This window comes from Andrographis paniculata, unplaced genomic scaffold, assembly GCF_009805555.1.
Source record: "Andrographis paniculata isolate CXL003 unplaced genomic scaffold, ASM980555v1 Contig32END, whole genome shotgun sequence".
NCBI lineage: Eukaryota > Viridiplantae > Streptophyta > Magnoliopsida > Lamiales > Acanthaceae > Andrographis > Andrographis paniculata.
Window position 1 is genome coordinate 6,298,854 of NW_026137565.1, and position 25,859 is coordinate 6,324,712.

Sequence of the window (25,859 nt, forward strand, 5' to 3'; positions counted from 1 at the left end):
TTTGTGAACCAATGGAGTATATACAGTAATACCAATTGTAACATAGGTGTTTTGATTAATCCAGTTTTTGGAATCCATTACAACTTGCAGAGTCATAAGAAAACAAGCCAAGTGCACAGAAGGAAACACCCTAACAACGATGGCCACTGGCATAATTACATAACAATTCCAGCCCCGACAACAGGGATGATGCGCATTCGCTCACATCGACATAACTGTTAACAGGTGAGTGAAGTCGATAGCACCTAATGGTTAGGCAAATTAAAAGAAACCAAAACAACATCTTCATTCGGCATTTCTCCTGTCATCATCACTAACAACTACCTCCTACAGCTTTTCACTACCTGCCAAGTCGAGAATACAAACAATCGCCAAGTTAGAAAAAAGATCCCAAACCGAACACACACATTTCACAAAAGGCTAACGTGATCGACGGAACAGATTTTAAAAAATTCTACAATCCTTGAAACAAGTGTCGTATAAATTTCGAACAGCCAACGACCATCTTTAAAGAACTAACTAGTAGTAGAATGATTCGATTATCAATAAAGGCCCTCACCAAGTGTATCGATAAAAAATAAGAAACAAGAAAATTATTAGATAGACACGTGCAAGACAAGATTTCTTACCATTCACATTACATTACATCATCATTGCTTCAACAAATGATTGCGCACGAGCATTTCCTGAATTCCCAGTGCAGATATGCTCTCGCATCCTAACAGCTCCTGAAGCTTTGCATCGCAATGGACAACCATAGGACTCAGCGGGTCCTGGAAAGACGACACGATATTTGCCAATACGATACCAGAAATGAGATCATTCTCGTAACCAACTTTGCAGAAACAAACTGAAATTCAGATTTTGAACAAGATCGGCGGACATTAGTAGCATTTTACCACTAACCTCAAGCTGATTAACCTTTATGTAATCCCAGACTCGCTCCAGAGCCTCTGACCGGAGCATCTCCTTTTCTCCTGTTCCAAAAAATTTTGCAAGTGCATCGGATAGCATAACCTTGAGAATGCCAGAATCTGAACTCTCGTTAGCAGAGTCATCGTTGATCTTCAATTTCTTAGCTTGATCGGATTTTTCTGCAAGCATTTTCAAGAATGATCTGAGAAAAAAGTAGAGATTATAAAAAGAATGCAGATCTCAATTTCATTTCACATACTCGGATCCAGCGGCAAAATGTGCTTCGCCAGCAGCTTATTCATCTTGAACATGTCAGTGGCGTCTGTTTCAAAGACCAATTTGAGGGCATCATCACAAATAATTTTTCTCTTGTTCCCGGGATCCTGAAGGTTGTGCTTTCTGATATATGCCCACAGTTGCTTCACGATCTGGATTCGAAACAATGAAACTGCTTTGGCAGGATACAACTATACATAATGGACTATACAAAGTAGCGTAATTCAATGAAGTGATCTCATATTTAAATTGATCTGACCTCTGTCCTCGGCAATGCTGGCTCTCCGACGATTGCCTGGAGTTTTGGCGAAACACCACATACCTTGTTGAGACCACCTGGCCCACCTCTTCTTTTGGTTCCAACTGGGGCTCTGGAATTGAATTGATTCATTAAATTCACATTAAATGATTTCGATATGATTGCTTCTATTAAAGACTGTATTAGCAGGGCCTTAACTACAAGTAAATCTTCCAGAAATGTGGAAGCACAGTTGTAATTTAAGCAGCAGCAACAATGGACAACAATGGCATTGGCTATAAAAGCAATGATATCTTCTTATTTCTGAATCCCTAACTCTCGATTGATTGAATAAATATTCAAGACATGAAAACCCTAATTCAGTTTAGCTATCAACAAAACTAGTCTACAACAAGAAAGTAATGACAAATTCCTTTTTTTTTCTTCTTCTGGATCCAACAACTCCTCAAAGATTGAATATCCCCAAAAGAAATAAAACTCCAAGCAGTTAGTTATCAATTTCATCAGCCCACAACAAAACACCAATGGAATTTTACTATCAGATCAGCAAGCAAAAAGTTTTTTGAACCAAGATAGTTCATTAATTTTGCCCAAATCCCCTCTGAAACCCTAACCCTAACCCTAGAAAAAAAAAGGAGGACAAAACACACAGGCACAAACCTCCCCCCTTTCGGCGTCTCAGAAACATTAGCCGCTGCATTCGGGTCCTTCTCAACAGAGACCTGCAGCTGCTGGTGATGTGGAGCTTGCGTCTGCGCATAGGCGGCGTTATTCTGCTGGTAAAGGAGCTGCTGCTGCTGCTGCTGGTGTTGCTGGAAGGCGAAATGAGGTTGCGGGAAAGGAGCAAGGAACTGTGGCTGCTGTTGAGGTTGAGTGGGAAGTTGTTCTTTGGGCACGGGTTGCGAGCGGAGGAGGAACGTAATCTGGTCCCTGATGAAATCCGCTTTGTGGGACAAGTCCAACCCTAGCTTCCCTTCCAGCTGCTGAACAACACTGTTCAGGGACGTGACGGCGTTGGGGTCAGACTGACGGAGCACTGTCTCCACGCCCTTCGCTATTTCTTGGTCCGACACCATGGCTGTTTACTATTCCTTCGCTTCCACCTTCATATACCTCTAACGGACAGTTAACGGACCCCCCTCAAACGTCTCTTCCTCTCTCTCTCTCTCTCTCTCTTTCTTCTCCTCCTCTCTATCTCTCTCTTTGGAATCACTCAATCCGTCTCTCTCACAGATATACCACAAAATTAAAGAATCACGAAAATGTCCTTGCTTCAGACAGCGTGAAGTGACCATAACCACCCCCACAAGATCCAAACAACTCTACTGAATCTCTGAGGTTAATATCGTAAATTCGACTGCTGCTGGGTGGATTGCTTTTGGGAGAAAGAAACAGAAAAGATAAAGATGAAAAAGAACAAAAATAGGAATGGTCAAAACGAGAGGTTGGGCTGTGGGCAGTGTGCACTGTGCTCAAGCATAAAGAGATCATCTCTCTGTAATGACTGAAATACCCCAATCTTCTTCCGCAAAACGTGTATCCTCTGAGGGGTAGGATAGGGAATTCGTGGATGCTGTATTGAATATGAAGCTTCCTCATCATCAACGGTTTGCTTTGAGTCCGACGAGGTGAGCCTTCTTTTGTCTTTTTCCTATTTAAGACGGTGAAGTTTTGTTCAACAACTACGACGTTCATTTAAACACAAATAAATAAATAAATATTAATATTTTAGATAAATTAATCACCTTATAATTTGATATTGCTCGTAAGCTACGAAAATATCAATTACTAGTATATTAACATATTTTAATCTCAATCTATCGAGAGAGGGTTTTATAAAAATTCCATCTTTAGACAGATGGATGATTAGAATTGGTGATTATATATTTTATTGATATTTTTAGCAAAGCCCCAAAAGTAGAAGTAAGTGGGCCTAAAGCTAAAGCAAAATCCAGAGATGCTAACGTGCGAAGGAAGCATGGATGGTAGAAAAAGACAATATGGCTTCGGACACGGCAGCACACAATTGGGCCATGTCCTAACCCTCCAATCGGCCCACCATTTACTAAATATAAAATTTCTTGGATACCCACCAAAAAAAAAAAATTAAATTGTAGTAATGCGTACACATGGGATTCTTTCACAAGTTCAAGATTCGATTTTGAATTATCGTATGAATTGGGGAAAGTTGTGGAAACTTTAGGCACGACAGAGTGAGTAGAAGAGAAAGAAGTATAACTTTTTGTTTCAGGTGCAAATTTCCTATCTTGAAACAGAATGACTTACGATTGCAGCGAAATGGTTTGGTTCTAGATTTAGTAATAAGGTGGCGAGCTCTGAGCCGTTGATCTCTCTGAAGAAGATCAGGAAATCTGAGCCGTTGATCTTCGATCTTTGAAGCATGCATTCGGTCCTCATTTATTATGAGTCACGGATCATCACATGACATTCGATTTGAGTAATGTAATGTGTATGAATGAAATGTACTAATAAAAGGCTTCCCCGAAAAGATTCCTACTGCCTCTCACATATATTTGTTTTTTTATAATCTTTGGTTCTTGATTGGTTCTTGGTGTCCTTTTCTGGTGAGGAATTGGTTATCCAGTGTGGGGTGTGTTCCCATTCTTGATTGTCTTTCCATTTATTGTGTTCATTTAAAAGTGAAGAAAAAGAAAAAGAAACACACCCTACTTTAGTCTCCAAATCATTATTATCACATCAATGGCGGATTTGATTTTAATTTAATTTCTTTTTCCCTTCATTGTTTATTGGTGGAGAAACCCTTCTTTTTCCTCTTTGAGCTCTTTCTTGTCCATTATTAGGATTCTCTTCTTTGTGAATTGCTCTTGAACATTATCTGTTCATGTCTTCCGACATTGGGACTGTCTCAAGCTCCAAGAACTTCATGGGATTGGACGAAAATAAGGAGCTCCTGGAGGCACCAGCGCCGGCGGCGGTGGCGGTTCAAGAAACTCCGGCGAAGAAACCCGGCCCTGAAATTGGTGAAAGTGAGAGCTGTGAGGACGAAGATGGTGAGGCCATGATACAATTGGGTCCTCAGTGTACTCTCAAAGAGTTGTCTGAGAAAGACAAGGTTTGTTGTGGTTGTCTTTTTTTTTTGTAAAATAAAAAAAAGGGAATCAAATAATACCCTTTTGTACTATCGCATTATATGTCCTTTTGGTCGATTAGGACGACGAGAGCTTGAGGAGATGGAAAGAACAGCTTCTTGGAAGCGTCGATGTCAATGCTGTTGGAGGTAATCATAAATTATAAATAATAAATTAAATAACCCAATTCAATTCTCTTACACGACCACATATCAAATCGATTAATTTCCAAAATTATTGCAGAATCGATCGACCCTGAAGTGAAAATTCTGAGCCTGGCAATCAAAGCCCATGGCAGGGACGACATTGTTCTTCCAATCTCTGAGCCCCGGAAAGGCAAAGCCCCCTGGTTTACATTGAAGGAAGGTAGCCGTTATAAGCTTATCTTTACCTTCCAGGTCAGCAACAACATCGTATCAGGCCTCAAGTACAAGAACACTGTCTGGAAAGCAGGCATTAGAGGTCCAAACATAGTTTTGTATTTTAAGATTGATTATCGGAGTAATTATTTTTGGACTAATAGAATAGCTGATTTACTTTTTATCAGTGGATAACACGAAAGAGATGATCGGAACGTTCAGCCCCCAAGCGGATTCTTACAGCCATGAGATGCAAGAAGAGACTACCCCTTCGGGCATCCTCGCTAGAGGATCGTATTCGGCGAGAACCCAATTCGTCGACGACGATAACCGTCGGTACCTCGAGCTGAATTATACGTTCGAGATCAAGAAAGACTGGTAGTTGTGGACATGTTGTTTCCAGTATGTATTAATGCATTAGTCCATGTTACCAAAATTACAGAGAATTGAGACAAGCATAGTTATTTGACTATTAGTTCATGTTTAATGTTTGTTCTGTGTAATGGCATCAGAGCTGTAGACATGATGACTAAACTTACTTTCTTTGTGCATGCTTGTGTTCTTTTAGTGGGTATAATTTTAATTGTTTTTGTGTATTTTTGTTGACCCTTTTTTTGTTATGGATATATATTTTATATTATACTTCTTATTATCTTCAGCGGTGATTATTATACTCATTTTTATAGTTATCTTATTTTGTTAAACAATGATTAGATAATATAATTCAATCATTAAAAATAAACATATCCATAACATATTATAAAGTAAAAATTGGGTACCATTACCAATATATGCTGGATTTTATTTTAAAATCCAAATACACACCTTGTTCGAATCTGGACAGCATTTGACACAATTCTTAGCGCCGTTTGGATTGGGTTAAAAAATAAGTCGAAGCTAAAAACAGAAGCAGAAGCAGAAGCAGAAGTCAAAAAGCAGAAGCAGTTCAATTTTGTGTTTAAATAAATTATTATAAAACCAATTTTTCGTAAAAAACTGTTTGGATGTTATATATAGTTGAAAGTGCTTTTAAACCATTAAAATTACTTAAAAGGACATGTTGTTAATATAATACAAATATTTTTCTATAATACTTTTATAATTTAATTTAAATTTTATAAATTATATTTAAAGATTTTAAATTAAACTATAAAAAAATGTACTTTTAAATTTTGATTATTTATATTTTAAAATTTTAATCTAAGGATAATATATCAATTAAACATAAAATTACAGTATAATATTATATAATTTGTATTTTATAATGTATTTTAAAATTTTATAAATTATATTTAGTAATTTAAGTATAATTAAAAAATTTATATACTCCTATTTACATTAGGTATTTAAATTTTAAATTTTAATCCAAATATAGTACATAAATTAAAAATAATAAATTAATTATATTTTTTAATTTGTATTAAAATATAATATATAAGTTATTTATTTTTATATTATATTATTATTATTATTATTATTATTAAGAATAAAACAGTAATTTTAACTGAAAAGTACTTCTGTTTATTTCAAAAGTTGCTCCAACATGCTTTTGAAAACATTTTTCAGCTTCAAAAGCTGCTTCTAATTTTGGACAGAAACTAATGCAAACTGGTGCAAACTGTTTTTTTAGAAGTAGAAGTCAAAAACTCCTGCAAAAAGCCAATCCAAACGGGGCTAAGTCGACGTTCCCAAATATCTTTTTTTTTTTTTTTAATTAGTAATTCATTTTCCCATAGCACTTTGCTTTTAGGTTTAAATGTGTTTTTTTATATCAGATATGAAAATTATTTTGTTAGTATAAACATTAATAATTTTATGGATATTGATTTTTTTTAAAAATTATTATTATATATAAACAATGTGTAAAGACATTGTATTCTTTTTTAATATTAATCCAAAATTGTATAGAAAATTTTGAGTATCGACTATCGTGGCCTTAATAAATATATATATATATATATATAAGTAAAGGAAGGGTCGAGAATGTTTTAATGAAGTTGGATGGTGATGAAAGATAGAAACAAGAATTGGTACGTAAGATGCTTAAATTTGGAACTATTGATTGATAAACATTACGTAGATTATTGAAATAATTTAGAACTGTTGATTGAGAAAAATATTAAATATATTGATAGATACTTTGTGGTGGTCCAATGTACTATTAGCCTCAAATATATTGATAGCCACAAACACAAATTGCAAAAAGATATTTCGTGTAAACGATGATACAATGGTACGAGAATTGGACTTATAACATGCTTCGTCGTCTGATTTGTAAACGTACTTTAAGAATAGTAATTGCGGGTTCAATTGGATAAAATATTTTGGATTTATTCACTTTGAATTATATTATTGGTTTCACTCCAAATATTATAAGGTAATTGAAACTGAAATTTTCTGTGTTTATTATTGTAAATATTTTTTGAAAAAAAATGATGTGATACAATTATTTTAATTTCATTTTACATTATATTAACCATGCTAAAAAGACATCCAAATTTCCACTTGCAAACTAATGTCAATTATAATTTTGATAAGTGTTTGATTCTTTTTTTTTTTTTTTTAAGAAAAAATAATACTGTATTTAATTTCATAAAACAACATGTCAGAATTATTTTATTTACTTTTTAAGACTAATTTCTTTCCAGTTAGGTTCCTACCTGTCTTAAACAAACGACAAATCAAATTTGCACATTCCATTATTTGCCTTAAGATCCCTCCATTCAATAGTAACCAACTAACCACCGATATAAAGTAGTGGTCGCTAATTACAGCTCCTGATTCCCCAACAACAATGGAGACGACGGCGATGGTGGATGTCATAAGATCCTGGACCTCCGGCGAGATAAACAACTTCATCAAAATATGGCTTTCCGCCGGCGTCTCCCTCTCCTACTGCTTCTTCTCCGGCAAGATCCTCCGCAAAGGACCTCCCAGACTGGCGGCGTTCCTCCCCGTCGTCTTCCTCTTCCTCCTCCTCCCCCTCCACCTCCGCTCAGTCCACCTCGGCGGCACCACCGCCTTCTTCCTCGCCTGGCTCGCCAATTTCAAGCTCCTCATCTTCGCCTTCGACCAAGGCCCCTTATCTCACCCCTCAATTTCCCTCCCAAAATTCGTCGCCGTCGCCTGCCTTCCGATCAGGCTCCACCACCGGAACCCTAACTACAAATCGGAATCCCGCCGGGAATCGTCGGCGTTCAATTACGCCGTTAAGGCAGCTCTGTTTGCGGCGATCATCAAGTGCTACGATTACGAGGATCGAATTCATCCGAGAATCATCCTCGTGATTTACAGTTTCCACATATACTTTTGCCTGGAGCTCATCCTCGCCGTCGCCGCCGCAGTGGCACGTGCATTGCTCGCCGCCGAGCTTGAGCCGCAGTTCGACGAGCCGTACCTGTCGGCTTCGCTCCAGGACTTCTGGGGCCACCGTTGGAACCTGACGGTGACGCGGATGCTGCGCCCCACCGTCTACCTCCCTGTCCGCGGCTTGGCGGCTCGGCTCGTCGGCCGGCGATGGGCCTTGCTGCCGGCGGTGATGTCCACGTTCGTCGTTTCGGGCCTCATGCACGAGCTTATATTCTTCTATTTGGGCCGGGTCCGTCCCACGTGGGAAATCACGTGCTTCTTTGTGCTCCACGGCGCGTGCCTTGTGATCGAGATCGTTGTCAAGAAGGCCGTGGGTGACACGTGGCGGTTGCCGAGGATCGCCGGCGCGATCCTCACCGTCGGATTCGTAATGGCTACCGGATTCTGGCTGTTCTTCCCGCCGCTGCTGAGGTGTAAAGCGGACGAGAGAGCCATGGTGGAGATCGCCGCTGTCGGCGCGTTTGTTAAGGACTTTGTTCTAGCGGTCCAATTTTAGTGACGCTGTATTTTTATTTCAATTTTTTTTTTTTAGAAAACAATTAGAAAGAAAAGTCAGATTTGTATCCACCACCAGTCCAAATTGTGGAAATTTAAAGGTGCGTTATTATTATTGTTATTATTTTATGCTCTCATTTGTCTTATTACTATTTAGATTATTATGTCGAATTTAAATTTTTTGATTTAAACAAACTAATATTCCTCTTTTTTAATGTCCATTTCCCTACCAAAACACACCATAAATATTTCAATATATATTAAACATAATAAATTAAATAATTGATAAACATAGGAGAAAAATGGGGGTTTAATTAACCAATTATATTCTACCACATGTCATAAAAAAATCTAATCAATCCGCATATGCTGATGATTTTGTCGATGCTGGCAAGTGGGACCTGTATAATAAAGTACAACATTTTACGAGTTCAAGTCTTATTAGCTAAGGCCCATGGGCCAGAACGGCCCAATCTCATACTATAATACACCGAACAGAACGCGATCAGAATGCAAGTCTGCATCTCCCCCGACCCCCAATTTCGAGTCTCAGGATACAGACACAAGTATAACAAGGCGCAGGATCGTCCTGTATTGCTAGCTGTGGATGGTCGATCAATTAGTGTACAACCGTATATAGTCTTTTACCGCACGGAATTCTGCATAGTTTAGCCGTCAAGGTTGTAATTTTCCTTTTTTTATTATTTAGTATAATCATTGTGGAGGTGAAATTTGGACGTTCATTGCTATCTGAATGAAGGTGCAGTCTTCCGATTTCTGGATCGGTTGGCTTTGATTTCTTTTTGTGTTATTGGTTTTTGAAGAATGCTTGTGGGCGTTTCAGGATAGTTGGGAATTAGCACAAAGAATGTCGGTCGATTTGGTATTGAAGCCGTCGTGCAACGGCTGCGGATCGACGGTGGAGCTGTATGGAAGCACGTGCAAGCACTTGACGCTTTGCGTGACTTGTGGGAAAAATATGGCTGAGAAACGTGTTGCTTGCTACGAGTGCGGGGCTCCCATCACCCGCTTGATTAGGGTTCGCATTCTTCACAACTGCTGAAGATTAATTGATATTTTCCCTGAAAGTGCGATTTCACATGCCATGCTCTCGCAAGTACTCGTAATACTTGATGAAATCAGTTTGGAATTTGATGTTAGTTTCACTGCCAGTGCATCCATTTTATAGATGTTTCACATCACATAAGGGCAACAATTTAGATCACTCGGCGTTTGGATTATTACAAATGTAGATAACTATGTTTGATCTTGTTGATGGAGCTGTTGAGGTTTCTAGCTTAAGTTTGTCCCTCTCCTGAAACTATAAAATGCTAGATGATTATATAGTGATTGAACCAGCAGTATAACTGTGATAAATGGACTATTATTTTTCTTTGTTACAGCTTAAAGTATTACATGGAAACATTGCTAACTGATCACTTTGTTAATTTAAGGTGTAAGGATTCTGGGGAATGGATTTTAAACTTGTGCTGAATGCATATTAGTTGCACGATGTGTTGTATTCAGTTGGTTTATGAACCTCCACTTGAGCTGTATACAGTTGAGGTTTTTCTCTAATATTAGTATCTCCTGCAAAACTTTACATTTATTTGACTATAGTTGTTTTGATGCATGTGGTTTACCAATGCAACTTGCAAGTATAAAGAAAAAAAGTGATTTCTAAAGCCACTTTTGAAAAAAAAAATTTATTTGTTGAAATGATTTTACCAGGGACATTTAATGAATCCTCCGAACTGCTACAACTCGAAGTGTTTTAATTTAAACCTCTGCTAACACACTCTTTTGTATCATATAATTAATGTTGTTGTCACGTGCTGAATATAGGAATACAATGTCCGGGCAAGTTCAAGTGGCGACAAAAATTACTTCATTGGAAGATTTGCCACGGGACTACCAACTTTCAAGAAGAAGAATGAGAATAAATGGTCACTTCAGAAAGAAGGCCTGCAGGGGCGTCATGTTACTGATACCTTGCGTGTACTGTTTCAACCAGATAACAATTTTTTAATGTTTTCAATTTTCGTTCTTTTTAATTTCGTGATATATTTTCATGCAAAAGAGAGGTGGGCATGTCGGAAGAACTCCGCTAGCCAAATTCTTTCATTGCCTCTGCTGGCAACAGCTAGAGTTTTAGCCAATCAATCTTCCCAAAATAGACTAATATGAAATGATTCTTATGGTTTATCAAATCCCTCCACTTTATGCAACCAGATGAAGCTTTTCACACTTGTAACCTTACATGTTTGTTGAAAGAAACTTGCTATGCAGATGTACAAGCCCTATTGGCTGATGTTCTTTTAAGGATAAATGGCTTTATATTACTTGCCAATAAGTCTGTTTCTTTCGATTAGTTTTTGCTTAATGTCATATGATTGCATTGCGTAGGAGAAGTTCAAAAATAAACCATGGACGCTTGAAGATGAAACAGGCCAGTTTCAGTATCATGGTCAACTTGAGGGTTCACAGTCAGCAACATATTACCTTCTTATGCTTCAAGGGAAGGAATTTGTTGCTATCCCAGCAGGTTCTTGGTAATCACTGTTACTTAGCATACATATTACAGCAACTATTATATATTTGCACAGAGATGCTAGGGTCACAATTTGAGTGATTATAGGTACAATTTTAACAAGGTGGCACAATATAAGCAACTCACTTTAGAGGAAGCAGAAGAGAAGATGAAAAATAGAAGGAAAACAGCTGATGGTTATCAGAGGTGGATGATGAAAGCAGCAAACAATGGACCTGCTGCATTTGGTGAAGTTGAGAAATTTGATGATAAAGAAAGTTCATCTTTTAGTGGGAAGGGGCGTAAAAAACAAACAGGGGATGAGGAGGAAGTCAATGCTTCAGATAGGGGAGAAGAAGATGAAGAAGAAGAATCAGCAAGAAAAAATAGGCTAGGACTCAACAAGAAAGGTGGGGATGATGATGAGGAAGGACCAAGAGGGGGTGACCTTGACTTTGATGATGATGATATTGAGAAGGGTAAGAACTCATGTTCTTCTGTTGTTTCTAAACTGTTACTAATATTAGCTATTTGTTCAGGGTTTTCATCTTGTTTAAATATGTATTTAAAGGTTTGGCTCCATTCTTGGCACAAATTTGGTTACTGAAAATCTAACTGGTCATTTGGTTTATGACAATAAGATCATTTTAAAATTCAGTATTTAGTACTAAATGAATTTTACATGTATGAAAAAACATTAACCAACTATCTTCTCAGTGAGTGATGACATTCTACATATTTTGATGCATTCAATCAACATTTGCCCTCTTCCTTGGAGCCTCACATGTGTTTCTTTTTTAATGTGTGATTGTTTTATCTTATTTCTGTTTTCTGCAAAAAATTTGACATCAAGTATGATCTAATTTGCCATGATTCATTAATGTTCAGATTCTTCTTTTCATGGCCATGTTGTAACATTCTCATAAACATGTTTTTATATATTGTGTCAACTTCCATGGGAAGTGAGATAAATTTTTAAATTTTTTTTTTCCCATATTCGTCTTCTAACACCTTTTGTTTATTCTAGGTGATGATTGGGAGCATGAGGAGATATTCACTGATGATGATGAAGCAGTTGGGAATGATCCCGAGGAAAGGGATGATTTGGCCCCTGAGATTCCTGCTCCTCCAGAAATTAAGCAGGTGCTTATTTCAATTTCATGTCACTTACATCCTTGTGAATGATTTAATTTGGAAGTTTATACATGAATTTTTTATCATCAAGAAACTTAGTTAAGACATGAATTTCAGTACTTGTGAGTTGATGCCATTGTAGTTTGTCAGTGCCCCATTCCTGTAACTCACGACTTGTCATGATTGGTAATTGGTATGGGTAACAAAGGAAATGATGCAAGTAGTTATTTTTGAAGACAACTACCTTAGTAACCTGCTTGTCCCTTTTGTGTCCATCTTTCCCTTGGGAAGGGAATGCTAATTTTGCTGGATGGTGGATGTCCAGTTCATTGTGTAATATCCAAAACAGAAATTTGCCATTCTTTCTGCTTCAAAGAGAACCATTATTAATTTATTATGTTCCAATCTACATTTCTTAATTTCTTTGATTTTGTTAGTTAATTTTCTGAAAGATCTTATACTTTTGAAATGCGTAGGTTACTAGTGCTTTTCTATCTTTGTCTGTATGATATTGATGATGTCATGAGGCACGCAGTTGTTATTCTAGTCGTATTCCAATTATTTCAGGATGATGAGGATGAGGATGAAGGTGAGGAAGAAGAGGGAGGACTGAGCAAATCCGGAAAAGAGTTGAAGAAACTGCTTGGACGAGCTAATGGTCTGAATGAGTCAGAGGCAGAGGAGGAGGATGATGACGATGACGATGATGTAAGTCTTTTGATGGCAGTTTACTTACCATTCTTTTACATAGTTGTTGTACTGTAATGAATTCTAGAAATTACCTAGATGTGAAGGCTTCATAGATTGATAAGACCAAATTCGTGGAAGAGAGAATTGCTTCTAGCCGATACATGTCATTTGTTCCATCAGCATGATTATAATGTTCCTATTATTGTTAGATGGAAGATGATATATCACCTGTACTTGCACCGAAGAAAGAAGTTCCTAAGGAAGAGCCAGTTGATAATACCAGTCCCGCAAAAGCAACTACTTCTGCTGCCAGTCGTGGAACACCATCTACTTCAAAGTCATCAAAGGGAAAAAGGAAAAGTAGTGGAGAGGAATCGAAAGCAAGCAACAGTGCACCTGCAAAGAAAGTCAAAACTGAAACTGTGAGTTAATGGTTCCTTGTATTTTCATTGCAGAGTATGCTTTTTCCCTTTTCAGTATATATAATTTGCATTCTTTTTGGTGCGATTGTTATTTTCTTCTGTTTGGCAACTTATTGGAACTTCTTGTTGGGAATCAGGACGTCAAACCTGTGAAAAATGAGAATGCTCCTACAAAATCTACTACACCAAATAAAGGTCCTTCATCAGCACCTTCGTCAAAGAGTGGATCTGCACCACCCCCAACCGGACCAGTTTCTGAAGATGAAATCAGGGCTGTTTTATTACAGAAGAAACCTGTGACCACGCAAGATCTGGTGGCTAAATTCAAATCAAGATTAAAAACCAAAGATGTGAGAAATTTCTCTCTTTATTGGTGTTTTATTTATCTCCAAAGTGCTTTTTGACTAATCAGGTTGCTCGCCATTATATTGCTTCTCCTGTCCTAATAATTCATATTCTGAGTTGTGGGGCAGGGCAGATACCAAAGGATGATAATCATGATAATTATAAACTGAAAAACACTAATTCATGTGAAGCACTGTTGGTAGAGTAATGATTCAGTAGTGAAATGTGTAACCGAAATTGCCAAACTAGAAGAGTCTGAGCTAATCAAATTAGCCAACTGAGTTGCCTGCTTCTGCTGATGTTGTGGTTTTAAGACTGATCTGAGGTGCTTTTTGGTGCAGGACAAGAATGCTTTCGCCGAGGTGTTGAGAAGGATATCGAGGATACAGAAGACCAACGGCCCAAATTACGTGGTTCTGAGAGAGAGATGAAATGAGATAGAGATAAGAGATATCAAGTATGCTCATCTTTGATAAATCTCAGAGTTGCCATGTTGTGTGTGGTAGTTACTGTACCAATCATCTGACTGATATTACTCTGTGAACATGAACATACACATTACCCAAACAACAGCAACGCTATCGGCTTGCTACTGTCGCCCATCTCCATAGGGTGAAAAAAGTCGGTACAGTTGAGTTGGATAATCATCAGAAGCAGCCTGTACCATGATGTTACAATGCCCAATCATATACAAATGCTTTTTTTGGGTTTTTAATTTTAACCAACACAATCATATAAATATTATTTTATACGAAATTTTAATATATAATTTGGTGCTATAGTGCCAAGGATGACAATCAAACATATCCTCGCTATTTGATATAATGGGCCGAGGCCTGTCCTAGCTAGCCCAGCCCAATTGGGCAACTTAATTTGTTTCCTGAATACCCTTTTCTCCATACATGGAAGAGAGAAAACCGATATGACGAACTAGATTTAGGGTTGGATTAAGTTTGGAATTTAAACTGCATATAATAATAATAATAATTCATTGGAAAAAGTTTATTTCATCAAGAAACAAACAAGTCGAGTGAGAAACACAAAATGCAACCAAGTCAGTCTGCCCGGCCTTGACAAACTCCAGCCGTGCCGTGGTAATAAGGTACACATCCACACACAAAATACTACGCTCACACTACCCAACTATTGAAGACCACTATTAATTATTTATTATTATTATTGTTATAATTATTTCACCATTAATTAATATTAATATTAATGGCGTCGTCCGTCCTACCCAAGCCAAACCAAGGCGCCGCCTCTACTCTACAGGGATACGCCGCCCATACACCAAATCAGCAGCCCCGCGGCGACTACGCCAGACGCGCCCTTCAAGGAGGCGGCGGCCGACGGATGGAACGGCGGCGGCGGCCAGAACGCAGGAGTGGGGTCGAACGGCGGCGAGGGAGGTCCATACGGATTTGGCTGCGGCTTCCAGTCCTTGGCCGCCGGAGACTGTACGGACACCGGAAACTTGAGCCCCTTCTTGCAGCTTTCGAGGTTCCCGCTGACGAAATACCTCACGCCTTCCTCCTCCAGCGCTACGTGGCTCACCTCCTCCGTGTACATCCTTATCGGGTTCGTCAGGTTGCACTTCAGAAACTCCTCTGGCCCCCGGAGCTCCACCACGCTCTCATCCGTTCCCGACTTCTTGAACACTGCCAAAATCAAACCAAACAGATATTAGACGAAATTAAAATGAAAGACATGTACGGACAACACAGTAGTGTCGTGCTCAAACAAAAAAACTCCTAATTTCTTACAGATTTTGTCTCCGACCCTAAAAACCCGGCCGGAAAGCCAAGCAGTGACGTCCAAAGCAGGCCCCCAACCGTCGTCTCCCCCCACGACGTGGTGGGTTGACTGGTCGGGCACGTCAGCCGCCGCCGCCGCCGCCAACACGGCGATGATGATAACACCCAGTCCAGAAGCCATGCCAAGAAAAAACTTGAATTAGGGTTACGGATATCTCACAGAACGAAGTTATACTTTGCTCTCGAACCAACGCCAAGAATATATAGGGAGAGGTTAGACATTAATGAATGCAAAGAAAGCCCTTTTTAATTTTCTAGGAAGAGGAGCGACTGGTTGGTGTGTGTGAGAGTGTCTGTGTGCCCTTTGTGGGAACGAATCTGCAGTGGACACGTGCATGCTGTGGGAGTGGCAATTTCCACCTACCACCACCCACTCTATCCTTCCATCCCCCAATGTCAACATTAACTATATATATATATATGTATATCTTCCTCGTTGTCTAATTTCTTGCCTTGCTATTATCTAGCATCACTTTCTTGAATTTGCCACACTAAGCTTGTACTCAATTAGCTCTCTTGCTTTCTTGATTTGATCCTGCTATTTGGCAAGAATCCCGCCATACATGTCGTGTTTTAGGATTATTTTGCCTTATATATTGATGTGTGTATATATATATAATGAGTCAGAGTCGTAACTAGTGTCAGGACTGGATAGGCTCGATGGATCGATCGATTAGGGAATGAAGAAATTCAAATGAAACCAGGTTGCATGGTTTAAGTGATGAAATTGAATACTGATGAATCGAATACGACTCGACCATACATATACCATGAATCGCTTTCATGTTGTGATAAGGGAAGGGACAGGTGTGCCGATCCAAGCCCAACAGGCCAACGGTGATCCGACCCACCCACTTGGGTTCGGACTCGTGCCCGTTTCCCGACGCACACGCGCATCGATACGTGGGGACGGGAAATGAGCGAGGGCAAGAAATTAAAAACACGTGCCATATCACATGTTCCACCTGACCCTCATTAATTACTACTTACGGAGTATTACCTTAGTTACCCCTCCCTCACCAATCCATTATTACCATTCCAGTAAATAAGTAATAATTATAATTACCAATTTGGATACAGCGCTAGCATAATTTCAGTGAGCTTATTTACATTTCATTACATACGAAGATGATGACGATGCACCAATTGCCAACTAACACGTACGTACTCTGCAATTGATTAATTAATTTCCATATTATAATTATATTGGTGGGATATCAGAGTATAATTAGCTGCCTCAATCTCACTATCTTCTTCTTCTTGTTGTTCGTCGTCTTTGTTTTAGTGTTGGTGTTGGTCATGGCCATGAGCATCTCCTCCCATGATTCTAAACAATTCTCATTGACAGTATTATTTTTGTCGAAACTCACACATGGAGTGTAATACGGAGTATCGCCGGCGCCACTGAAATCCGGCGGCTCAAGTACCACGGCTTCTTCGCCGGTGCTTCCCGCCGGCGGCTGATCATCGTGATCTGCAGTAGTAGTAGTAGTTGGTGATGATGAACCATCCAGCTTTTTCACCTGCAGTAGGCAGTCTTCTTCTTCTAGGACCACTACACTCAGGGATCTCTTATCATTATTATTATTATTACTACTACTACTACTACTAGTACTAATTTTAATTTCTACCGCCGACTTTTCCTCCGGCGAGCTGGTCGTGGCTGCGGATGACGAAACCGGCTTGCTCTCCGCCGGCCTTGCCCAGCACCACCGCATTAATTAATCAATTAATGTTCTATAAATATAATACTAATTAACGCTAATTAATACATACGTACATTTATAGCCGGGACTGAGACTGACTGGGGATTATTATATTATTATTGTATATATAGTAAGGTGGTTAATTTGGTAAATTAATTATCTATAAATATATATTACCTGGCGTGGGCATCATCACAAAGCTGGGATGAAAACTACGTACAAAGATAAATATATATATATATATATATATTTATGTGTTGTACTAATTAGCTTCATATATATCGACCCACACCATCATAGGACTCTCCGAATGAACTAATAAATTCTATATATACAAATAGGCATATACAATGTGTGTGTGTGTGTTTTTTTTTTTTTTTAGAACTTCTATTTTCTAATGCTTTTATTATTTATATGCATTAACTTTAATAAAAATAAAGAATAATACATTTTTAGTGAAAAAAAAGTATGCAGATTGTATAATTTTTTATTTAAGAAAATGAAAATATTTTGTATTACAATTCAAAAAAAGTAAATATAGATCTAGATGACATAATAATATTATTTATTATTAAAATATTGTTCTTTAAAAAAATAATATCACGTTCATTCATTTTTATTTAATGTTGTATTTACATTTTATTTTATATTAAATTTTCAAATACAATTTATTTCACCGATTTATATATAAATATATATAAAATATGAACATCGAATTAAATCTATGCATGCATTATTGGTAAGAATATTCTTGGTATATATATTTGACGATAAATTAGAGAAACAAGCTATGTTCTTGTGGACATGCTAGCTATAATAGCAATATATATATATATATATATTTATAAAGCAAATCCTTAGTAATGTGTACAGTGTGATTTTTGCTAAGTATTCAGAAACTTCCCAAATATATGTTTGTTGGTTTTGAATAGATATTGAGTTTTTCTTTTTTTTTTTTTTTGAATTTTTAAAATAGTATTTTAATTTAACATTTTTATAAGAAAAATAATGTATTACTACTTCCTAATCTTTTTATTAATAAAATTTTACTTATTTAGGGTATTTTTATGTTTTGAAAGAAAATATTTTAAGTAGTGGACATAGTAATTAAAATTGAATAAATATTTATTTAATATGATATAAATATGTGTTGAATTTAATACTTCATCCGTTTCCAAAAGAATTGTCTTTGTTTTTTCATTTTCGTATGTCCCAAAATAATTATCTTGTTTCCTTATTTAGTAATCGTAATCCCCACTTTATAACAAAATTATTTTTATTTTTTCATACTACTTCTAATTATTACTCTAATCTACTCTTTAAAATCTTTCAAAAACAATAAGAACATTTTAATTATTTACATTTTACTTTATACATATTATTCTTTAATTCTCGTTCTAACTCACATCTCTTTTAGGACGGATGGAGTTATTTTTTTATGAAGTATTTAATTTTATTTTTATGTGCATTATTTTGTTAGAAACTTTTATGGAATTTGATGTGAAATGATATAATATTATTGAGCAACATAAATGTTGTTGAATTGCAATAAAAATAGTTAACCGTACGAAACATTGGGATGTGTGCTTTTTTTTAAAAAAAAAAAATTCTATATATATTTTTAAAAATAATATATTATATATATTTATTATTTTTATATTACATACACACAGTTATTTATATCTCAAAAAAAAAAATTATTTCGTCAAATTAAAACATAAAACAAACATAATTGATTTTGTGTTGGATTTATGAATAAATCAATTGAATTTATATATATTTGCAATGATAACAAAAAATGTTTAATTATGCAAAAAATAAATAAATGAAAATACATATAAAACAAAAAAGTAAATGTAACCCTTAAACTATTTAGATATTAATATATAGACTCTGTTTTTTCAATACTATTTTTGAATTATAATTTTCCAAAAATAATAATAATATAAAATATCTTATACGAAACTAAAAAAATACATTAAATAACTATTACAAAAGATCAAAAAGTAAAATAATAATAATAATAATTCAAATACTCATTAAAAAAAAAAAATTAATAAGTAAAGTATTCAGTTTAAAATAATATATCTTATATATTTCACACAATTTTCAACGCCACATCCAAAAAATTATTTTATCTAAAAAAAAATAGTAAACTGAGCTACAACTTATATTAGATTTTTTATTGCCTATTTATATATAGATGTTAGATATCTATATATAGATATTAATATATTTGCATATATAAAACTTTCATTGCCTATCTGTATATAGATATTATTTAGATATTTATATAAATATGGATCAAGCTTAAATTTTTTTGGAAAATAACAAAATGAATAAATAAATAATCATTTACGAATGAGAAAAAAATAAAAAATAAAAAGATAATACTTGCATGGAGCACAAAAATAAATAAAATAAAGAGTTAAAAGTGATAAGGCCAGAAACAAATATATATGTAAGGGTGTGTTTATCAACTTTTTTACTAGCAAGATTCATAATGAATATCGTCGTAAAAAAAGATTATATTCATAATGAATATAATTAAAAATATGGAGTATATATATATATATATATATTGAGTTTGTTTATTTTGTGTTTTTCTATGAATGTATTTTTTATATTATTTACGAAGAATTGTATTGGTAATATAAAAAAATTTGTATTAAATTATCGAATTTTTTTAATAAATTAATAAAAAATATATATTTTGTGTTAATATATATTTTAATAATATTTATAAGTGATTCAAAAAAAAAAAAAAAAATAGAGCACGGTAAACAAACCCTTGTTTATTCATAAAAAAATAAAATATAATATTCCCTATGCTCATAATAAGGTTCTATTTTTTATTTTCGTAAATGTACTATTTTTTAATTTAGTAATTGTACTCTGACATAATAAATATTCTTATAAATTACACTATATTACACAAATGTCACCATATTTATATTACACAATATTAATAAAAATATTTTTATCTTTTTATATTACAATTCAATATAATATTAATATTTAAAAATTTACTTAAAAAAACAAACATTGTTCTTTATACAGAGGAAAGAGTATTAACAATCAATAATGTAAGGCAATTGTAATAATTGAGTCTTTCAATAAGTTATCCGGACTGGACAGACACAGTTCAGTTGCAACAAAAAACTGCCTTACTACATACATACGTACATGATTCATTGAATTTGGACACATTACAATGTTCTAATGAACTTAGCCGTAAATGAGAGTGTCCTCAGTCACGCTATCGATTCTCCACATTCGACTCATTACTCATGTCATGTCTCTACTTAAATAAAAATAACTAAACAATCTTCACTTCACTCATAACACACTCTATTTATTTAATTTGTTATCGTCTATTATGGTAAAATTTATTCAACTATCAATTCTTGTAGTGCTTCCCAAACTAATGTTTAATTCTTATGATTAATTGCAATGTTTACTAAGTACAATTTTTTTTTTTTTTTTTGTACCGAAGAAAAAAGAGCAATTAAAATTCACAATTGGATGACGGTACGCACACCATTCTTGTCCAAATTTTACCACTTAGTTTATATATATACTTTTAAAATATTTTTTACAATGCTAATCAATAGTAATAATTTAAAAAACAGTAATACTATTATTAAAATATATATATATATATTAATAATATGTTGTTTTTAATAATATATGCATTAAAATTTAGTACAATAACAACCCATATATGTTGGAGTATTAGATTGTTAATTGAGCGTATTATTAAGCCACAAGCTAATAGTGTTCATAATTGATTTTATATTATTATATTAAATCCCACTTAATTCCGTGGATGTAAGTCATTAGTCGCCTTGATTCATGCTGAATTTGGTCATGTTTCCATCCCAGGTTCATCCTTTTCTTTCTCTCTCTCTCTCTCTCTCTCTCTCTATATATATATATATATATCTATATCTATATATTTATCCACTCTGTATTTCTTTCCAGAAAGGGTATCAACAAAATGTCCTCATCCATACATCATAGTGAGACCATTTACTGTTCTTAACAGTTGATGAATGTTGACACAATCAAGACATAATTTTTGCTAAATTTATTTTTCTAAATAAAAGGTATGGTCATCTTCATCATTCACTACCATTAATTAACAAAAAACAGCATTGGTTTCCGACGGCGGATATGGTGAATATTCCGGTCAAGTTCAGGCGGATAGCTGCGGCGTTTGACGACGCAGCTAGGGCGGCGCGCTCGTGCGACAGCAGCAGCGGCAGCGACCACTCCGCCGCGGATTTGTCCGTTCTCGTCAACTCCTTTCTCGAGAGAGGAATCGGAGAATTGCGAACCGCCTCCGACGAATTCGACGAGGATATTTCCGATGATCGGAATCGGACGAATGGTGACGATGACGATGAATCTGATCGTCGGAGCAACGTCTCTGATTTTGATTTTCGAAATTCTCTGGAGAAGCTGTTTGATGAGGAGAATCTCGACCGCACCACCAGAAGCCTCCGATCAGCGGTGGAGACGGCGTTGCCGGAAGTCGCTGCCGCCGGAGATTTTAAACGGCGGCTGATGTCCTGGCTGCGCAACCGCGGCTTTGATGCCGGTAAATAATTTTCTACACTTAAACAAATTTACAAAATAATAAAATATAACATCAAATAAATAATTAATTAGGCCACAGGCCATAGCTAATCCAATAGATTCTCAAAATTAGGGCTCTGCAAATCGAAATGGGAGAAAAACGGCAACCGCCCGTCGGGGGACTACGAGTACGTCGACATCAACGCCGGCGGCAATCGCTTCATAGTAGAAGTATTCCTCGCCGGAGAGTTCACAATCGCCCGTCCGACGAGCGGCTACGCGTCGCTGCTCGATGCCTTCCCGACGATCTTCGTCGGCAAACCCGACGAACTGAAGAAGATTGTGAAGCTCATGTGCAAAGCCATTAAGAAGTCGATGAAGAGTACAGACCTGAAATTGCCGCCATGGCGTCGCCTTTCCTACACGCAGATCAAATGGTTTGGACCTTACAAGCGAACCACAAACCAAATTCCGACGACGACGGCGACCTTCATGAACGACAACCGAGGGAATACCTTGGTAGGATTTGAACCGCCGCCGGCGCCACTGTTTTCAAATCCGATGCACTGCAGGGAGGATTTTACGGTCGCCGCCGGCCGGATTGGCGTCGGAAATTTGGCTATTGTGTTAAACAATAAAGATAGGGTTTAAATGCATGTTGCATGCCATCGTCTCTTCGTCCGATATGTAACATAGTAATTTATTATGGAAATTAGTATAATGTACAAAATCAATTATTTTTTGGAGAAGATTATTTGGAATATTAATGTGTTTTATAATATTTAAAATTATGTTTATAATGAAAAAAAATAAATTTTAAATCAAAGGTGAATAATATTTCCTACTTTGGTTCAACTAATTATAAAATTAGATCTTTATTATAATGAGAATTGAAACCCTTTGTTTAAAAAAGCACGTGATATAAAATCGCGAAACAGCTGTCAGCGACTACGAGCAGTCAAAGTAGCGCTTTATTCATATTAGAAACGCGCCTTTCAATGTTTGTTGATGTATTTATAAGTATAAACCAGAAATATACATATATATATTATACATGCGCAGACGATGCAATAGGAAGAGTCTCCTTTCGAAACCACCTCAGCAAAATCGCCGCCGGCAGGCCACCATCGCCGTCGAACGAATTATCTATTCCGATGGAGGGAGTGGGGGCCAGATTTGGGCGATCTTCGAATCGGTACGGACCGGCCCCTGTTTTCACCGGTCCGGTTCGCAAGTGGAAGAAGAAATGGGTTCACCCGTCGCCGCCGACTTCCAACAACCACAACAACCAGACGACGGCCAATGGGGCAGTCAATGGGACCACTAACGCATCATCACACCTGGTGTTCTACAAATGGACTCCGATCACCCCCAGCCGAAATAAGGATAACAATAGTAACGGCAACACTAGTAGCAATGGTGTTAACGGCAATGCCGAATCCAAGGTTTCAAACAAAGACGACGACGCCGCGGCAGAAGAGCCGCCCAAAAGAAAATTCAAATACATTCCGGTAAATTTCCGCGTTTGATCCCACCTTGGTTTATTTGGTTTTTGTTTCTGGTTGTCTGCGATTTGTTCCAACTTTGTTATTGAAGACAAACATAATCAAATTCTAGTTGTAATTTAGTCACTAATTTTTCTAGTGGTTAGATAGGATCCTAGGGTTTAGATGAATCTGTACCCCAAGTTTGTGACTTTTGGGGATGAGTGTCGACTTCTCGCTGGTTACAATCTTGAAACTTTGTTCCCAAATTCTAGAGGAGAAAGAAAACAATGTAATTAGACTGATTTATAATAAAATGTTAAGGTGAAGTTTTGTAATGGTGTGGATGGTGGTCTGGTCAGGCCTTGAGTTACTTTTTAAGATGTCTATTTGGAAGAAATAAGGTAAAAAGTGGTTGTTTAGATAGGGATTTTTGGAGGCATTTGGAATTTTGGAAGTTTGAAAAAAAAATAAAAAGTTAAGTATTTGATATGATATATTGTGAGTGTATTCCTTATGCGGCAAAATGAATTAGATATGGTGAATGTGTCAGTAGCATTTAATGTGGTGAGGATGAGATGTGACCCTTAATTTTGTTGTTCCTAGTTATGCTGCTCTTACTTGTTCCAAGAGGACAAGGATGGTTTGCCATGAAGTAAGAACAGTTGAAGATATAAAGATTGGCTTGATCTATGTGCTGCATTGTTGCTATCTAGCTTTATACTGATTTACTTGTACCTCTAGAGTGGGGGTTATTTGTAGTCAAAATGAGTTATAAAGATTGCCTTGATCTGCATTGTTTCTTATATGTACTTGAGTTTCAAGGGAATGATTATGAGTGTTTTGCTTCTTAGAAGGTTGAAAAAAAGAAAAACATACTTGACTGATTCTCGTCTTAGTTTATGTCCATTAGTTTATCAATGCTGCTGAGCCAAAATTTCTACTTTCCACTAAGCACTTTGATGTTTCGTTATCTTGTTACATGCCTCTGCAAGATTGCAGTATATACAGTTGTGTTTAATCTATGTGAATCTGTGGGAAAGAAATTGTTTTAAAGGTTTTATTTTTCATTTAGAATGCATTCTGGTGTGGCCTTAAAGTTGATTATGAGGGGTTTAAAATGCGGCATTTAGAACCTTAACAGTTGTAGAAGTTCTCTTTTGTTCAACCTATTACTTTGGGATTAAGGCATATAAAAAACAGTGACCAAAATTTTCTGTCTTCTTTTTCTGCTACCTTGCTTGCAGAACTTGGAAGTAGAATCTACCATTTGTATCTATTTATCAATATTCTTATGTATAATGATAATGTGACACATATATACCTCTTGTCGTGAGGAAAAAGAACTACAAATCTGTCTAGTTTTGAAGGGTGGTCTTTTCCATGAGTCTGCTGTTGTGTAAAGTTAGTTGCAGGTGCATAGGTTCCATGAGTTATTGATTTTTATACCGTTTTGCCAGATTATTCTGCTTGAAGAACAAAAGAATGAGTCTACAGAAAAAAGTGAGGATGAAACTAAGCCAATTGAGTCTGATCCGAACACAGCAGAGGCTACCTCCAAGAATGATGGATCTGATGAAAAGCCTGACATCAACGATGTGCCAATGGACGAAAGTGAGGTATTTTATGCCACATTCTCATACAACTTGGATGATGTCCAAGTGCCCTGTAACATTATCTGCACACACATCCTTATTAGATGGTCGATTTATGATCATTCATACTTTTAAAGGAACTTAATCCAGTTTTATGATGTTTTCCGTTGTTTGTGTAAGACGCAATTTATTAATTATCCATTTGGTATATTTACTAGTCCGATTTTCTGAGCACTTGATCATTCTCATCCTTCCTTTTAGGCTCTTGAGAAGAACACTGTTGAACAGCGTGACCTGAATGAGAGCCCGTTGGATCTGAGTTTAGGCTTGAAGGCTCATGATGGGGAGAGTGAATCTGATCAGAAGAGCTGAGCAAGTTTAAGATGATCAGTTTGAACGAATGAGCTCGAGGATTCATTTATAGCCTACCCATGTCTGTTCTTCGACTTGTTGAGGTTGTTGAGATTCTGGTGCTCAACCGCAAGAGTTAGATTCGAGCAAATATACAGTGTAACTTTTAGGGCGTCCATTGTTGAAGAGAATTGAAATGTGCCTTTGAGAAACAAATACTGGAAAGATGAACACTTTATTTCATTTTTATTTTTTTTAAATTGATGATGTAACAAAAATCCCCATTGCCAATTCTGAGGAGGACATTACAATGAGACTACAGTGTTTATCGGAATGATTTATTTAGATACTTACAATTTGTGCAAATATCATATGAACAGTCTCTCCCCCTCCTATTATTCACGTTTATGTGTATTTTTACCCC

The 25,859-nt window shown here is 36.3% G+C and overlaps 7 protein-coding genes across 9 annotated transcripts; 5 read left to right on the forward strand and 2 right to left on the reverse strand.

Annotated features, from left to right (window-relative positions):
• Positions 1 to 19: 19 nt before the first annotated feature.
• LOC127247779 (uncharacterized) lies at positions 20 to 2,733 on the reverse strand. The gene is made up of 6 exons (XM_051269791.1): positions 2,111 to 2,733; positions 1,451 to 1,562; positions 1,175 to 1,343; positions 907 to 1,094; positions 630 to 773; positions 20 to 344 (listed from the first exon to the last, which is right to left on the reverse strand). The coding sequence occupies exons 1-5, from the start codon at positions 2,524 to 2,526 to the stop codon at positions 651 to 653; spliced, it is 1,008 nt and encodes a 335-aa protein (XP_051125748.1). The 5' UTR covers positions 2,527 to 2,733; the 3' UTR covers positions 20 to 344; positions 630 to 650.
• A 1,250-nt stretch (positions 2,734 to 3,983) lies between these two features.
• On the forward strand, positions 3,984 to 5,592 carry LOC127247151 (rho GDP-dissociation inhibitor 1-like). The gene is made up of 4 exons (XM_051268886.1): positions 3,984 to 4,544; positions 4,643 to 4,709; positions 4,804 to 5,022; positions 5,108 to 5,592. The coding sequence occupies exons 1-4, from the start codon at positions 4,314 to 4,316 to the stop codon at positions 5,299 to 5,301; spliced, it is 711 nt and encodes a 236-aa protein (XP_051124843.1). The 5' UTR covers positions 3,984 to 4,313; the 3' UTR covers positions 5,302 to 5,592.
• A 1,994-nt stretch (positions 5,593 to 7,586) lies between these two features.
• LOC127247110 (acyl-CoA--sterol O-acyltransferase 1-like) lies at positions 7,587 to 8,930 on the forward strand. The gene has a single exon (XM_051268823.1). It carries the CDS (start codon positions 7,714 to 7,716, stop codon positions 8,782 to 8,784), a length of 1,071 nt encoding a protein of 356 aa, XP_051124780.1. The 5' UTR covers positions 7,587 to 7,713; the 3' UTR covers positions 8,785 to 8,930.
• A 359-nt stretch (positions 8,931 to 9,289) lies between these two features.
• On the forward strand, positions 9,290 to 14,614 carry LOC127247452 (transcription initiation factor IIF subunit alpha). Of its 3 annotated transcripts, XM_051269284.1 has the most exons (10): positions 9,290 to 9,463; positions 9,628 to 9,822; positions 10,629 to 10,781; positions 11,190 to 11,335; positions 11,422 to 11,792; positions 12,341 to 12,456; positions 13,015 to 13,155; positions 13,347 to 13,559; positions 13,697 to 13,909; positions 14,246 to 14,614. In XM_051269284.1, the coding sequence occupies exons 2-10, from the start codon at positions 9,652 to 9,654 to the stop codon at positions 14,333 to 14,335; spliced, it is 1,614 nt and encodes a 537-aa protein (XP_051125241.1). In that variant the 5' UTR covers positions 9,290 to 9,463; positions 9,628 to 9,651; the 3' UTR covers positions 14,336 to 14,614. The 3 variants fall into 3 exon arrangements, with proteins under 3 accessions (XP_051125241.1, XP_051125242.1, XP_051125243.1); XM_051269285.1 differs by lacking the exons at positions 9,290 to 9,463; positions 9,628 to 9,822 and adding an exon at positions 9,874 to 9,939; XM_051269286.1 differs by lacking the exons at positions 9,290 to 9,463; positions 9,628 to 9,822 and adding an exon at positions 9,874 to 9,900.
• A 262-nt stretch (positions 14,615 to 14,876) lies between these two features.
• Positions 14,877 to 15,939, reverse strand: LOC127247453 (cucumber peeling cupredoxin-like). Its single transcript, XM_051269287.1, has 2 exons — positions 15,668 to 15,939; positions 14,877 to 15,562 (listed from the first exon to the last, which is right to left on the reverse strand). Exons 1-2 carry the CDS (start codon positions 15,837 to 15,839, stop codon positions 15,171 to 15,173), a joined length of 564 nt encoding a protein of 187 aa, XP_051125244.1. The 5' UTR covers positions 15,840 to 15,939; the 3' UTR covers positions 14,877 to 15,170.
• Positions 15,940 to 21,426: 5,487 nt separating this feature from the next.
• On the forward strand, positions 21,427 to 22,760 carry LOC127247879 (uncharacterized). Its single transcript, XM_051269946.1, has 2 exons — positions 21,427 to 22,027; positions 22,139 to 22,760. The coding sequence occupies exons 1-2, from the start codon at positions 21,601 to 21,603 to the stop codon at positions 22,654 to 22,656; spliced, it is 945 nt and encodes a 314-aa protein (XP_051125903.1). The 5' UTR covers positions 21,427 to 21,600; the 3' UTR covers positions 22,657 to 22,760.
• Positions 22,761 to 23,067: 307 nt separating this feature from the next.
• LOC127247902 (uncharacterized) lies at positions 23,068 to 25,678 on the forward strand. The gene is made up of 3 exons (XM_051269988.1): positions 23,068 to 23,516; positions 24,950 to 25,108; positions 25,346 to 25,678. Exons 1-3 carry the CDS (start codon positions 23,160 to 23,162, stop codon positions 25,454 to 25,456), a joined length of 627 nt encoding a protein of 208 aa, XP_051125945.1. The 5' UTR covers positions 23,068 to 23,159; the 3' UTR covers positions 25,457 to 25,678.
• Positions 25,679 to 25,859: the final 181 nt, after the last annotated feature.